The sequence below is a fragment of the Myodes glareolus genome, chromosome 24 (assembly GCF_982192425.1).
Source record: "Myodes glareolus chromosome 24, mMyoGla1.1, whole genome shotgun sequence".
Lineage (NCBI taxonomy): Eukaryota > Metazoa > Chordata > Mammalia > Rodentia > Cricetidae > Myodes > Myodes glareolus.
In genome coordinates this window covers 48,596,560-48,609,420 of record NC_142049.1, presented here as the reverse complement: position 1 = coordinate 48,609,420, position 12,861 = coordinate 48,596,560, and the positions used below count along the sequence as shown (strand labels likewise).

The following is a 12,861-nucleotide window of genomic DNA, read 5'->3' as shown; positions in this document are numbered from 1 at the left end:
ATATATTGTATAATTTCTATACCATCACTTCTCCATTTCCTCCTATTTACCGTCTTGCTCTAAAATCCATGATCTCTTTTTTATCAATGTTACACACTTACATGTATATGTAAAAACTAATTCCATTTATTGTTGGTGATTTCTTTGTCACTCCCTTCTGTGTGTGAGTGTGTGTGTGTGTGTATGTGTGTGTGTGTGTGTATGTGTGTGTATCTGCACACATGCACGTGCACATGTGTGTGCATGTATTTATGTCTGGACATTGGGATTGAATTTTTTCCTTAAAGAAAAATGAATTCTTCCCTCATCAGCAATACATTGTAGGCAACTTGTAATTTAGGGCTAGAACTTTGAAAATTTCCCCCATCAGTGTTTACATGCCAACTGGTGTTCTCATTGTACAGTTCTTGTTTAGGTAACCATATTATTGAAATTTAATAGGTACAGTATTATTTTCATATCTAGAACACACTATCTTGCAAATGGCAACCTAGTCTGTGGACCTCATAGTATTTGAGGACAATCCCCTTTCTCAATGCTCTCTGAGCCTTATGTGTGGGGTTATATTGTAGATGTACCCATTGTGCAAAGGCTGCCATTGGCATTTACTCTCTGCACTTTGACCAGTTGTGGATTTCTGTTATACTGTTATATGACTTAGGCACATACCGGCAGGAGGCAGTTCCTGTGTTTTAAAAGCCTGTATGAAAACAGGTGGGCCCTGTGTCAGCTCAGCGACGTTCCTGACCAGCAAGGGGCACCGATTTGTAGCAGACAGCCAAAGGAGGGGTAAGTTTGCTTCTGGCCCGCAGCAGGAGCCCGGCAAGGAAGAGTTCAGGCTTTCCACGACCCCCTAGACTCTCAGGGCACCCTGCAGTGGTGGCTCCACCCTGCTAAGCTCTCCTGTCTGCCATCCCAGCTTCCATCCAGGTATACCGCCCTATATTTATCCCTTCCCCCTGGGGCCATAAAATTTCCCCAGCTCATCTGCCTTGCGCACTGGGCCTGGGCTGTAGGTGCAACCTGGAAGGAGGGAGTGCCTGTGTTTCAATAGCCTGCCTGAGGAAAGGTAGGCCTTCTGTCATTGAAGTCCCTGCCCAACAAGGGAACCTGACCCAGTGCCAGAAGATCCAATAGAGAGCATTTGAAGGAAGAGATGGGCAGACGCCAAGGCAAGACCTCCTCCAACAATCTGAAGAACAGCACCAAAACACCAGATCCCAACGACCCTACAATAGAAGGACTTGAGCACCTTAATCCAGAGGAAGTGAAAGAAAGTGCCATTATGAAAACATTAGTGTCCCTTAAACAGGATATGAATAACTCCCTTAAAGAATTGGATGAGAAGTATAAAAAAAGTTTGAAAATGAGTAAAGAAATGGATGAGAAGTATAACAAAAAGTTTGAAAATGAGTAAAGAAATGGATGAGAAGTATAACAAAAAGTTTGAAGAAATGAGTAAATTCGTGAATGATACCCTGGGAAACCAAGAAAAAACAATCAAACAGGTAAAGGAAACAGTTCAAGAATTAAAAACTGAAATGGAAGCAATGAAAAAAACACAAACCGAGAACCGGCTAGATATGGAAAACCTAGGTAAACGAACGGAGACTACAGAATCAAGCATAACCAATAGAATACAAGAGATAGAAGAATGATTCTCAGATTTTGAAGATACCATAGAGAAAATAAACGCTCTGATCAAAGAAAACAGCAAATCCAACAAATTCGTTTCACAAAACATTCAAGAAATCTGGGACACAATAAAAAAACCAAATCTAAGAATAATAGGAATTGAAGAAGGAGAAGAATTGCAGATCAAAGACCCAGAAAATATATTCAACAAAATTATAGAAGAAAATTTTCCCAACCTAAGGAATGATATTCCTATGAAGGTTCAAGAAGCATACAGAACACCTAATAGACTGAATCAAAAAAAAAACATCCCCTAGCCATATAATAATCAAAACACAAATGGGGAAAGCTCGGGGGATTGGGATGAGGGGAGGGAGGAAGGATGGATATGGGATCAGAGAAGTATATTTTTCAACTAAGGGAGTCATTTTAGGGTTTACAAGAGACCTGATTATAAAGGAGATCCCAGGTCCAAGTAGAGATCTCCAGATTGTTCTCTGGACAGAGGAGAGGGTGCCTGAACTGGCCTTGGCCCATAACCATACTGATGAATATTTTGCATATCACCATAGAACCTTCATGTGGCGATTGATGGAGATAGAGACAGAGACCCACATTGGAACACTGGACTTAACTACCTAGGTCCAAACGAGAAGCAGAAGGAAAGAGAGCGTGAGCAAAGAAGGCAACAGCAGAGGGAACCTTCACCCGTTCATGGATGGAGATTGAGACATAGAACCACATTGGAGCACTGGACTGAGCCCCCAGGGTCTAAATGAGGAGGAGAAGGAGGGAGAACATAAACAAGAAAGGCAGGACCGTGAGGAGTGTGTTCACCCACTGATACAAGGGGACTGATCTAATGAGACTTCACCAAGGCCAATTGGACTGGGACTGAACGAGCACGTGACCCAACCAGATTCTCTGAATGTGGCTGGAATCTCTGAATGTGGCTGGCTCGGGGTCTTTCTGAAAAACCATTGACAATGACACTAGGACTTGTTTCCTCTGAATATACTGGATTTTTGGGATCCAGTCTGTTTGGATGCTCACCTCCTGGACCTGGAGGGAGGGGGGAGAAACTCGAACTTCCCACAGGGCAGGAAACCCTGACTGCTCTTAGGGATGTAGAGGGAGGAGGAGAGGGAGTGTGGGGAGTGGGAGGGTTTTGGGAGCAGGGGCGGAAATGGAAACTTTTATAAATTAATAAACTTTTATTAAAAAAAAGGAAAAGCTCTCCCCAAACTCATAACTAATGAGATAAGCAGTTTCAGGCAAGGGAATCCTTATTCGTCAAATAGATCTTTCACTTCCTTGGTTAGAGATACCCCAAGATACATTATGCTATTAGTGGCTTTCATGAAAAGTGATGTTTCTCTGATTTCCCTCTCTGCTTTTTTTTTCTTTTTGTATAGGAGGGCTACTGATTTTTTGGAGTTGATCTTGTATTCTGTCACATTACTAAAGGTGTTTATCAGCTGTAGGAGTTCTGTGGTAGAGTTTTTGGGGTCACTTAAGTACACTATCATATCATCTGCAAATAACGAAAGTTTGACTTCTTCCTTTCTGATTCGAATCCCCTTGATCTCCTTATTGTGTCTTATTGCTATTGCTAGAACTTCAAGCACTATATTGAAGAGGTATGGAGAGAGTGGGAAGCCTTGTCTTGTTCTTGATTTTAGTGGAATGACTTTGATTTTCACTTCATTTAATTTGATGTTAGTTGTCAGTTTGCTATATATTGTTTTTATTGTATTAAGGTATGTTCCTTGTATCCCTAATCTCTCCAAGACCTTTATTGTAAAGGGGTGTTGAATTTTGTCAAATGCTTTTTTACCATCTCATGAAATGATCATATGATTTATTTCTTTCAGTTTATTTATATGGTGAATTACATTGATATATTTTTGAATATTGAACCAGCCCTGCATCTCCGGGATGAAGCCTACTTGATCATAATGGATATATTTTTGGATGTGTTCTTGGACTCAGTTTGCCAGTATTTTACTGAGAATTTTTGCATTGATGTTTATGAGTGAGATTAGTCTGCAATTCTCTTTCTTGGTTGAGTCTTTGTGTGGTTTTGGTATCAGGGTTACTGTAGTCTCATAAAAAGAGTTTAACAGTGATTCTTCTGTTTCTATTATGTGGAACCTATTAAGGAGTTTAGGTATAACTATCTGGTCCTTGGCTTTTTTTTGGTTGAGAGGTTTTTGATGACAGCTTCTACTCTTGATTCCTCCCTGTAACTTGAATTTAAGATCTTGCTAATAAAGATAACACCTATTTTAGACACAGGAATAGAAGGAGTCAAGCTGGAATTACCCATGTTCTTTTTCCTCAAGGGCTAGCTCTCATAGAAAGTGAGAGGGTGCTAGGTGATATAGGAAGGTCTTCTGTCTATGTGCTACTTTCATTTGTTAAATAAAGATGTTGCTTTGGCCTTTTGATAGTCCAGCCCTTAGGTGGGTGGTGTAGACAGAACAGAATGCTAGGAGAAAGAAAGCAGAGTCAGGCAGACACCATGATTCTCTGACCCAAGACAGACGTAGGTTAGGGTCTTTCCTGGTAATCCACCAAATTGTGGTGCTACACAGATTATTAGAAATGGGTTAATGAAGATGTTGGAATTAGACAATAAGAGGCTTGAGCTAATAGGCCAGGCAGTGTTTAAATGAATACAATTTGTGTGTTGTTGTTTTGGGGAATAAACTAGCTAGCCACGTGGCTGGGAGCCGGTCTGCGGGAAGCAGTCCGCCACTCCTTTTATAGCTAGGAGGCATGCCCATGAAGCATACTAATCTTCAGGTATCATAAATTTATATCAAAATCACCAAGAAATAATGATAGTAGACTCAAACACCTGTATAGGCAAAGCAGGTGAAATGAGGAGCTACTGCTGTGTTGGTTTGCAAATAGAATACACTTGGATATTGGATAGTGGAAGTGTCCCCTGCAGGGAACTATTCAATCTAATTGGTTCAATGGAGATAGGACTTGATTTTTTAAGATAAGGATGAAGTCAAAGTTTTCAAAATTCTCCTAGAGATAGAATGTGCACTGAATTTGCAAAAGGTATATATGGCCGCACTGTCTCCCAAGCCATCTAGTTTATTTATTAAAATTTGATAAATCCTTTGCTGCATGTGAACACATCCATTGATAAGTATGCAAGTATTGGTAGCGCAAGCTATCTTACTGTAACAGACCCCGAAATGTAGTAAAGTCATTGTGGTGATTATTTTTAATTACCACCAACATCAACTAGAGTGATTTAGCAAGAAAAATTTTGGTGGAGGGATTGTCCACATCAGTGTGACAAATGGACATCACTGTGTAAATTACCTTGATGGTTGGTTCATGAGGTGATCCCATACACTGTGCTTGGGACCATAGCCCATTTTGAGAATAGAGCTGTGTAAGACTTCAGAGGGCCAGCTGAGTATTAAGGGAACAGGCAGCATGGATTCATCCATTTCTAGCCCTCTTGAGGTTACATGAGATGTGAATAGCTGTCTCAAAATTCTGCCTTTGTGATTTTTCCAATAATATGTAGTAATCTGGAACTGCACCTCAAATAAACCTTTTCGCAAATGCTTTCAACATATGCATAAAAGCAGGTTGTATTCTCTAATACTTCTTTCAAGAAGTCAACACTTTTTCCCCATTTAAAATCCTGTTTGGAGAGCACTACACAATGTGTTTTGATCACATTAACCCCATTTCCTCAACTAATTCCCATATTCAACCACTTTTCTACTCACATATCTCTCTGCACTCATTGATAAAACCCTCTCTCAAGTCTAGGTGCTCACTGCAGAAAATCACGGGAATGACTCTAAGAGCCAGAGAAACTAGATGACCACAAAGATATGGTGTCTTCTGCACACAACAGAGCAGATAGGCACATGGAGTGATAGCCATTGTGAAAACATTCACAAGAACTGCGTAAGCTCAAGCGGCACAAAATTCAGTGTGGACACAGGAATTTAGCATGAAGTTTTGCTCCAAGCTGAGGCCTTATTGACAGGTGATAGATGCTGGGAGGGGATAGTCATTTTTATTCATATGTATGGTCTCTGGTAGCCTAATCATGCTTCAGTAGATGGTCATATAATTACAAATATATGGTCTGCACAAATGACTCAGTGGATTAGAAAACTGTTGTAAGGAGGCTGCTTGTTCATTTCCTTCTCCTCAGACTCCCAAAATAATCACACAGAAACTGTATTAATTAAATCACTGGGTGACTCATTAGCTCTACCTTCTTATTGACTAAATCTTACATCTTATTTAACCCATATCCATTAATCTGTGCATCATCACGAGGTCATGGCCTTACAGCAAAGTTTCAACACGTCTGTCTCCAGTAGCGGCTCCATGACTTCTCCCTAACTTCTCCTCGTTTCTCCCAGCATTCAGTTTAGTTTTCCCCACCTACCTCTATTCCCTCTCTGCTCAGGCCCAAAACAGTTTTTTTATTATTAACCAATGGTATTTTCAGCATACAGAGGGGAATCCCACATCTGAAAACAAACAGTAACAAAATATCAATATTTAAATGAATACTAGTCAAGCTATTTGAAAGTATCAGTCAAGGAATACTTGGACTTAGAAACATGGAAAATTGGCCCTACACATGACACTGTTAAAACACATGATTTTCAAATGCTTGGGAATTTAGAAAAATGTTACCTTTGTAGTTTCCTCAATGTTTCCCCCAAATTCAAGAAGACTGCTGGCAATAGTGACAATCTCTGGCCTGTTTACATACACTGCCTGATGTAATGCTGTTTCTCCCTTAGAATCTTTAATATTGGGATCTGCTTCATTATCAAGGAGGACAGAAACAATCTTTGTCTCCCAGCTCTGTACAGCCTGTGGATATTGTAACAAGGGAAATCTTATCCATACAAAGAATTCAACATAAACGTCCCCCTAATTTACCCCTTCACCATGATTTATATTTAAGTGACTAATTTTACTTTCATTTTAACCATTTACATAAAATTCATTCCTGAAATTGAAGACTTTGAACTACCTTCATTAGCGGTGTGCACTTTTGATCATCAAGTGCATTAACGTTGCATTTATTACGTAAAAGGAAATTAACCAGATTCAGATGGCCATAAAAGCAGGCGAAATGGAGTGCAGTTCTGTAGAAATGAGAGATATTTTTAGTGAAATTGTAGGGAATGATGTCAACATACACAGTCACTGACATACTTGCAATTATATAGCGTTTAACTCCTCTGACCCATAAACCAACATTTTTTTTCTAAAATTATATTTATTTGCCCTTATTATTTACTATATTAGAAAAATTCACAGTATAGAACTTTTATAACAGTGTGAATAAAATCCACAGCTCCTGCAGCTAGGTGCTAAGAGCAGCCTATTGGAACAGAAAGAACTGACTATTGGGTTGAAACTCCTGTCTGTTCTAGGCTGTTTTACCAAACAACCACTTCTTCACCTTTCTGAGTTGTGATTTCCTTGTCCATAAGCTGGGTGTTAAAAGAATGTCTCTTCTATCAAACTAGGATACAAAAATAAGAACCTTTGCAATGACTCAGAAAATATTCTTGAACAGCTAAACATCTGCTTAGTGTTAACTCTGAAATAAATACATTCCCGTTCAATGTTAGGTCCATTATATCTATTTTGCAATTATATTAAGGCCTACATACTTCATACAGTCTAAAATAATCCCTTCAAAATTTGAAACATGGTCTACTTTAAATTTATACTCCTGCTGCATCAGCCTGCAGGTAGCTAGGGTTGTAGATATGACACAGTACCCAGCTTAAGAGTCTCTATTCTCAAATTTTAATTCACTTAAAATTGGAAAATAATTTACAATTTGTAATGTAAAACCATCGCCAACACTTAGAAGCAATTCTTAATACACAAGTAGAATGTCTTCATGCAATCCATGATGTCTTAAAATAAGTGAGAATGTGACAGATATGCATAGAATTCCTAGTCTTTACACTGAGGTTCAAGAAATTTAACTGTGAAATTACTATGGATAATTAATAGCAATAATCTAGGTGCACAGGAGGCTTTGCTTTAAGTTTTAAGGAACTTTTTAAGCCAAAGGAAACTTGGGGTTTAAATAAGTGTGACTCATTCTTGACAATAGTTAAATTCACCATATATATGTAAACCAGATATTTTCTATGCCTAATGTCAGCATCTAATAGCAAATTTCACAAGGGAGATTTAGGAGTCCTTCAGTTGGACTCACATTGGATAAGCAAGATGAGTTTGTTGCTCTGTAAGTTATGAAACTCCCAACAAACTTTGTTGGCCTCTACCAGGAGTAACAAAAGCTGTCAGAAGGAACTTGCAGATAAGCTGGAGCTTGTAAGAAAACGGTGATATGAAAACTGTGGCTGAACAAGACAGCCCTGAATAACCCCTCAGAATGATATGACGTGAAGCTTAGGAGAAATAAGAAATATCAGGCTTCTATGGAGATGTGAGAACGGCATCCCTAGAACACCAGCGATGACAAAGAGAAAAGGAAAGGGAGCAGCACAAAGCCATCTTTCAAATGAGTAAGGAATATAAATGTCAGGACTCATTAATATAAATTCACATTGGATTTTATATGGACGGAGTTTAGGTGAAAGAAGATGTAAGCATTACAGCTCAGATGGAAAGGTATCCTGGCAGTCGAGAGTGAAGAAATACCACAAAGTCAAAACATACAATGAAGTCACACAAGAGATTTTTTGGAAGGAAAATAAGAACCGGGAGGGTGGCCTGGCAAGAAACAGCAAAGGAATGAGCAGAAGGCAGGACTTATACCGTTTCTTGAGGATGGGAGGTAGAAGTTTTCAGGGAGATTTCCAGGGTGGGGATTGGTGGGATTTTAAGTGCAGAGACTGGGCATTTTACTCTGTAAGGTGAGGGCACGGTCCAGCCCTTAGGGAAGTTAGAAGTTATAGTGTTCTATGAGTTTAACCTGGCAGCTGAAGGTCCTCAGTGGAGGGGCCTGGCTGCTCATGTGTTTTGAGGGACTTACATAAGACATTTTATGAGGAACATTACCTAAATTCCACACTCTCTACAATTAATTTTATAGCATTGTTTATTGTGTACATTGAAGTTCAATCATATCTTTGTATTTTGTTATGTTATTCTATTGCATGGTCAATAAAATACGGGGGAGTTATGGGTGGATGATAAACCTGCTGGAGATTTGGTCTTGTGCTTCTCCAGTTCCAGAAGATGATCTGGACACTGGACTTCTCTGTGGTCTCAGGTGCCACGGAGACTGCAGCACAGAGAGCGCAACTGGGAATTTTCCACACTGATTGTCCGCGATGGAGCTAGGGAAGGTAGGATTCTGCCGTCACCCAATTTCCTCATGGCCTCTCATCCTTAGCTTCCAAATATTCTTACCGATTCCTTTCATCCTTGTCATTTACGTGAAACTTCTTCTTAGAGATAAGGCGCAGCACCACCTTGCTCCTTCCTTCACAAACCGCTTCATGGAACTTATTCTCTGGGTCATAAGGCTGTGCGTACCTATCCTCCGTCCAACAGTCACAACAGGACAAGCTCCCCTTTCCAATACTCGAGCCATCACAAAACCCCAAAGGGGTTTTTGGTTCTTTCTTAGATCTGAAGAACTTCCTCAAGGTCGAGAACATCACTGTGGCTACCTTTTTGTCAGGCCAACACTAATAACTTTAAATACGAACTTTTTTCCACTGGTTGTCTAACAACTGGAGCCTAACTTTGTGAATCCCAGAAGTCATAAGATCTGATTTGACCAAACAGAAGCTGACAGTTACTAACAGCCATTGCTAAGCAACACTGGAAAACAAAAGCATATCAGCACTTCCTCGAGGGTAACTGACAGCTCAGACCAAATAGTGCTCACTGCGCATGTGCAGTGTAAACATGTAAGTCTATGTTTGTCCTGCAAATTCTTTGTCTCTTCCTTAAAGCTGAAGGATTCCTTTATTCCCTACAGTAATCTTCCTTGGCAGTTTATTTGTTTGGGGAACATAATTCCTCATTCTAAAATCTTTTTTTTTTCACTAGGTCATTGGTGATGGTTACCTTACCATGAACATGCAGCTTCTCTTTAAGCTTCTGTCTGTGCGCTTTTAGTTCTGTGTTCATGAACTTTTCAGTGCTGTGAAGAGCTTTAAAGTCAAACTATCTGTGAGCTCAGGAGTGGTGCCACATTGTTTTAACATGATTATAATGAAATAAGGAAATGTCACTTCCACCCATGGCTGTTGTGGTTCCAATTGTCTTCTCTACAGCAGGGTCGCATATTTCCCTTAAAGTTGGGACCTTCTGTTTTTATTTCATAGAACTTGTTTTCTATGCCCTCAGTCTCTCAACAATATTCTCAATATCAGATCTTTAAATTTGGTCTCTGCAGGGCTTTGAATGAGAACAGCCGGTATATCTTCAAATATTTGAAGACTTGGTTCCAAGTGGTGCTGTGATTTGGAGACGGAGCCTTGATAGAGGACATCTATCCCTAGAGACAGGTCTTGACTGTTTACAGTCTCTGCCCACTATTTGCCCTCTGCTTCCTGCTTGTGGTTGAGATAGGATCTCTAAGCTTCCTTTTCTTGCTACCATGCCTGCCACTTGCTGTTAACTCTCCCTACCATAGAGCAGCAATGAACGTGACTGAGAAGGCATGAATGAGATAAAGGTCTGGATGGGGAGGTCATGGGAGATTCACTGGGCTAGAGTCTGGAGAAGGAAGTGGGAAGCTGGGCTGTGTAGACTTTTTGGTTATTTTGCATTGCATAACCAACTAGAAGGTTTATCCATGGAAAAGACTAAGTCTTCCTCTTTCAGTAGTCATTAGTTGTCTATTGTTCAGTATTTTTTTAAGTTTTAAAATATTTATTCTTTAGAATTATGTATTTTTGTTAACATTAACAACAGTATTGCTTTTCAAAAATTCATACAAGATAGTTTGATCATGCTTTTCCCTTCCCCCAATTATCCTGGATCCTTCCTCTACCTGACCCATCCAACACTATGTTCGATCTTTTTAAAATAGCACAAAACAAATATCTAAAAAAATCAGACAAAATACAAAATCACAAAGTGTCCACCTCACACATACCAAAAAACACGTAAATTATTTTTTTTTGTTGTCCAAATAGACTTAGACATTGGACTTTACTATACTTTATCATACCCAGTTACTCTCCATTAGAGAAAACAGACTTTCCTTTTCTTGTTGGTCTAAATCAAACATATCTTCTCTTTAAGATATGGGAATCTGTGTTCACTTGATCCCTCAGTACTAGAGCTCCATGTAGCTTGAACCTGTGCAAATGTTGTGTGTTTTGCCACAGTCTCTGCAAGCTCATTTGTGCATCAGTGCCATTGTGCCTAGAAGACACTATTTCTATATTTTTTTCATTTGACAAATTTTGTCATGAGTGAATATATTCTTTTTTGTGTGCATAGATTCTCTTTGTAGGATATATAACATATTAATACGAAGTTAGATATAGGGAGATTTTCACCCTATGGTTGAGAGGTTACCACACTGGTCATATGCAGTTACATGATGCATGAAGAAATGAATCACCATTGTTTTTCATGACAGAGGTTTGCATATGAAGCATTCTGTACCTATAATGAAAAGCACACACTTACTATTGCATTTTTAAATCTTATTGTGTATGGACAAAAAGCATGCAAAAGGTTTTTTGAAATGAGGCACATAAAACGTTGGAAAAAATCCCATCCAATAATAAAGTGTTGTCTGACACATGGTTCTTATAGAATGAATAGATTTTATTTTGTAAATACATATTTACTACTGCACACTATTGATCTACTTTCTAAATATGAGGTGCATATCAGAGCATTTAAATTACATAACTGGATGAGAATGTGACGAATCCTCCAATCCACAATCTACAGTTTGGTAGTATCAACCTTTCTTCTGAAACAAACAATTTCTCTTTTACAAGCACATATTTCCTCTGGTTCTGTATAAGTATGTATGTGTTGTGGACAAGTCCTTTGATGCATTTATGTAATTCCATTATACAAATAGAAAAAAGTAAGAACTATTCATTTGATTTGAAAAGTATACTTGAGTATCTTTTATCTAGAATAAAGGAATCTATTTTCCAACTTCATAGTATTGAAAGAATACTTAAAGATGCTTACTCAGCAGAATTTGTAAAGATGTGGCATTCTTTCAGTCCATGAGATACAGTCTATCCTAAATAGTTCATCTGGATTTTACTTCAGAAGTAGATATTCTCTATTTTGCATTATAGGTCTATGTGCATTTTATTGTATACAGCTTATTAGAGAATATGTAAACGCAGTTATTACAGAAGTGGAAAAGAATGTCTGTCCTATTCCAATCCATTAGTCAACTTTCATATGATGCATCACTAATATATAAGAAACAGACTCATCTTATGAATGTACACTCCTTATAGATCATTTGGATTACTTGGGTTGGTGAGGAGAAAAATATGTTTCTGAAATGCAGAAACAGAGATGAAGGAAATTATAGAAGAACTTTCTATTTCACAGGAGAAATTTTATGTTTCACCTAAAAGGAGAAATTTTATATATATATTAACAATATGGAGCTAGTTATGCAATCATAAAATTAATCTATAAGTATTCACAAATTTAAAAAAAATCCAGTATAGACATCTAGAATACAATTCCTACACTTATGGCTCAGGGAACAATGCTGGAAAAGAGGTGGAAAGATTATTATTTAGAGTACCAGGAAGTCAGCTAAAAGGTGGTGTCTTCGCTGTGACAGGAAGGGTAGACCCATGAAATCTCAACAATATGGCTGCTTAAACATGACCTGGGCAATTGAAACATTTGTTGACATGCTATCACTGATGGAGAAAATCTTGTGGGGGTGCTCATTTCTAGATGAATAGCTACAAGGAATTAATGACTACTGAGAGACAGAATTAGTCTTTTCCAGATATGAACACCCTGACAGTTTATCCAATACCATATTATATAGTTCTAAAAAAGATATGAATAAGCAATAAAAAGAACCCAATAAACTATGAGCGTGTGTGCGCGCACTTGCACACACACACACCTATATAAATGTAACTGGGTGCTGCAGGTCTCTGGCTCAATAGGTAGGGCTTGCAATCCTATAATAGTAACTGGTTAAAAGTCTGGTTAGAAATCTTTTGGATCTGTTAGCAAACAAATCTAGAAAAGAAG

At 38.6% G+C, this 12,861-nt stretch overlaps 1 protein-coding gene across 1 annotated transcript in view; it reads right to left on the bottom strand.

Annotated features, from left to right (window-relative positions):
• Positions 1 to 9,452, bottom strand: part of LOC125396512 (uncharacterized) — a 52,623-nt gene extending 43,171 nt beyond the window's left edge. Inside the window, exons 1-3 of the mRNA XM_048428457.3 lie at positions 9,049 to 9,452; positions 6,677 to 6,791; positions 6,331 to 6,513 (exon numbers count right to left, since the gene is read on the bottom strand). Of these exons, the coding sequence (XP_048284414.3) occupies positions 6,331 to 6,513; positions 6,677 to 6,791; positions 9,049 to 9,299 (549 nt within the window). The 5' untranslated portion in view covers positions 9,300 to 9,452. The remainder of the gene's footprint in view (positions 1 to 6,330; positions 6,514 to 6,676; positions 6,792 to 9,048) is intronic.
• Between the last annotated feature and the right edge of the window lie 3,409 nt (positions 9,453 to 12,861).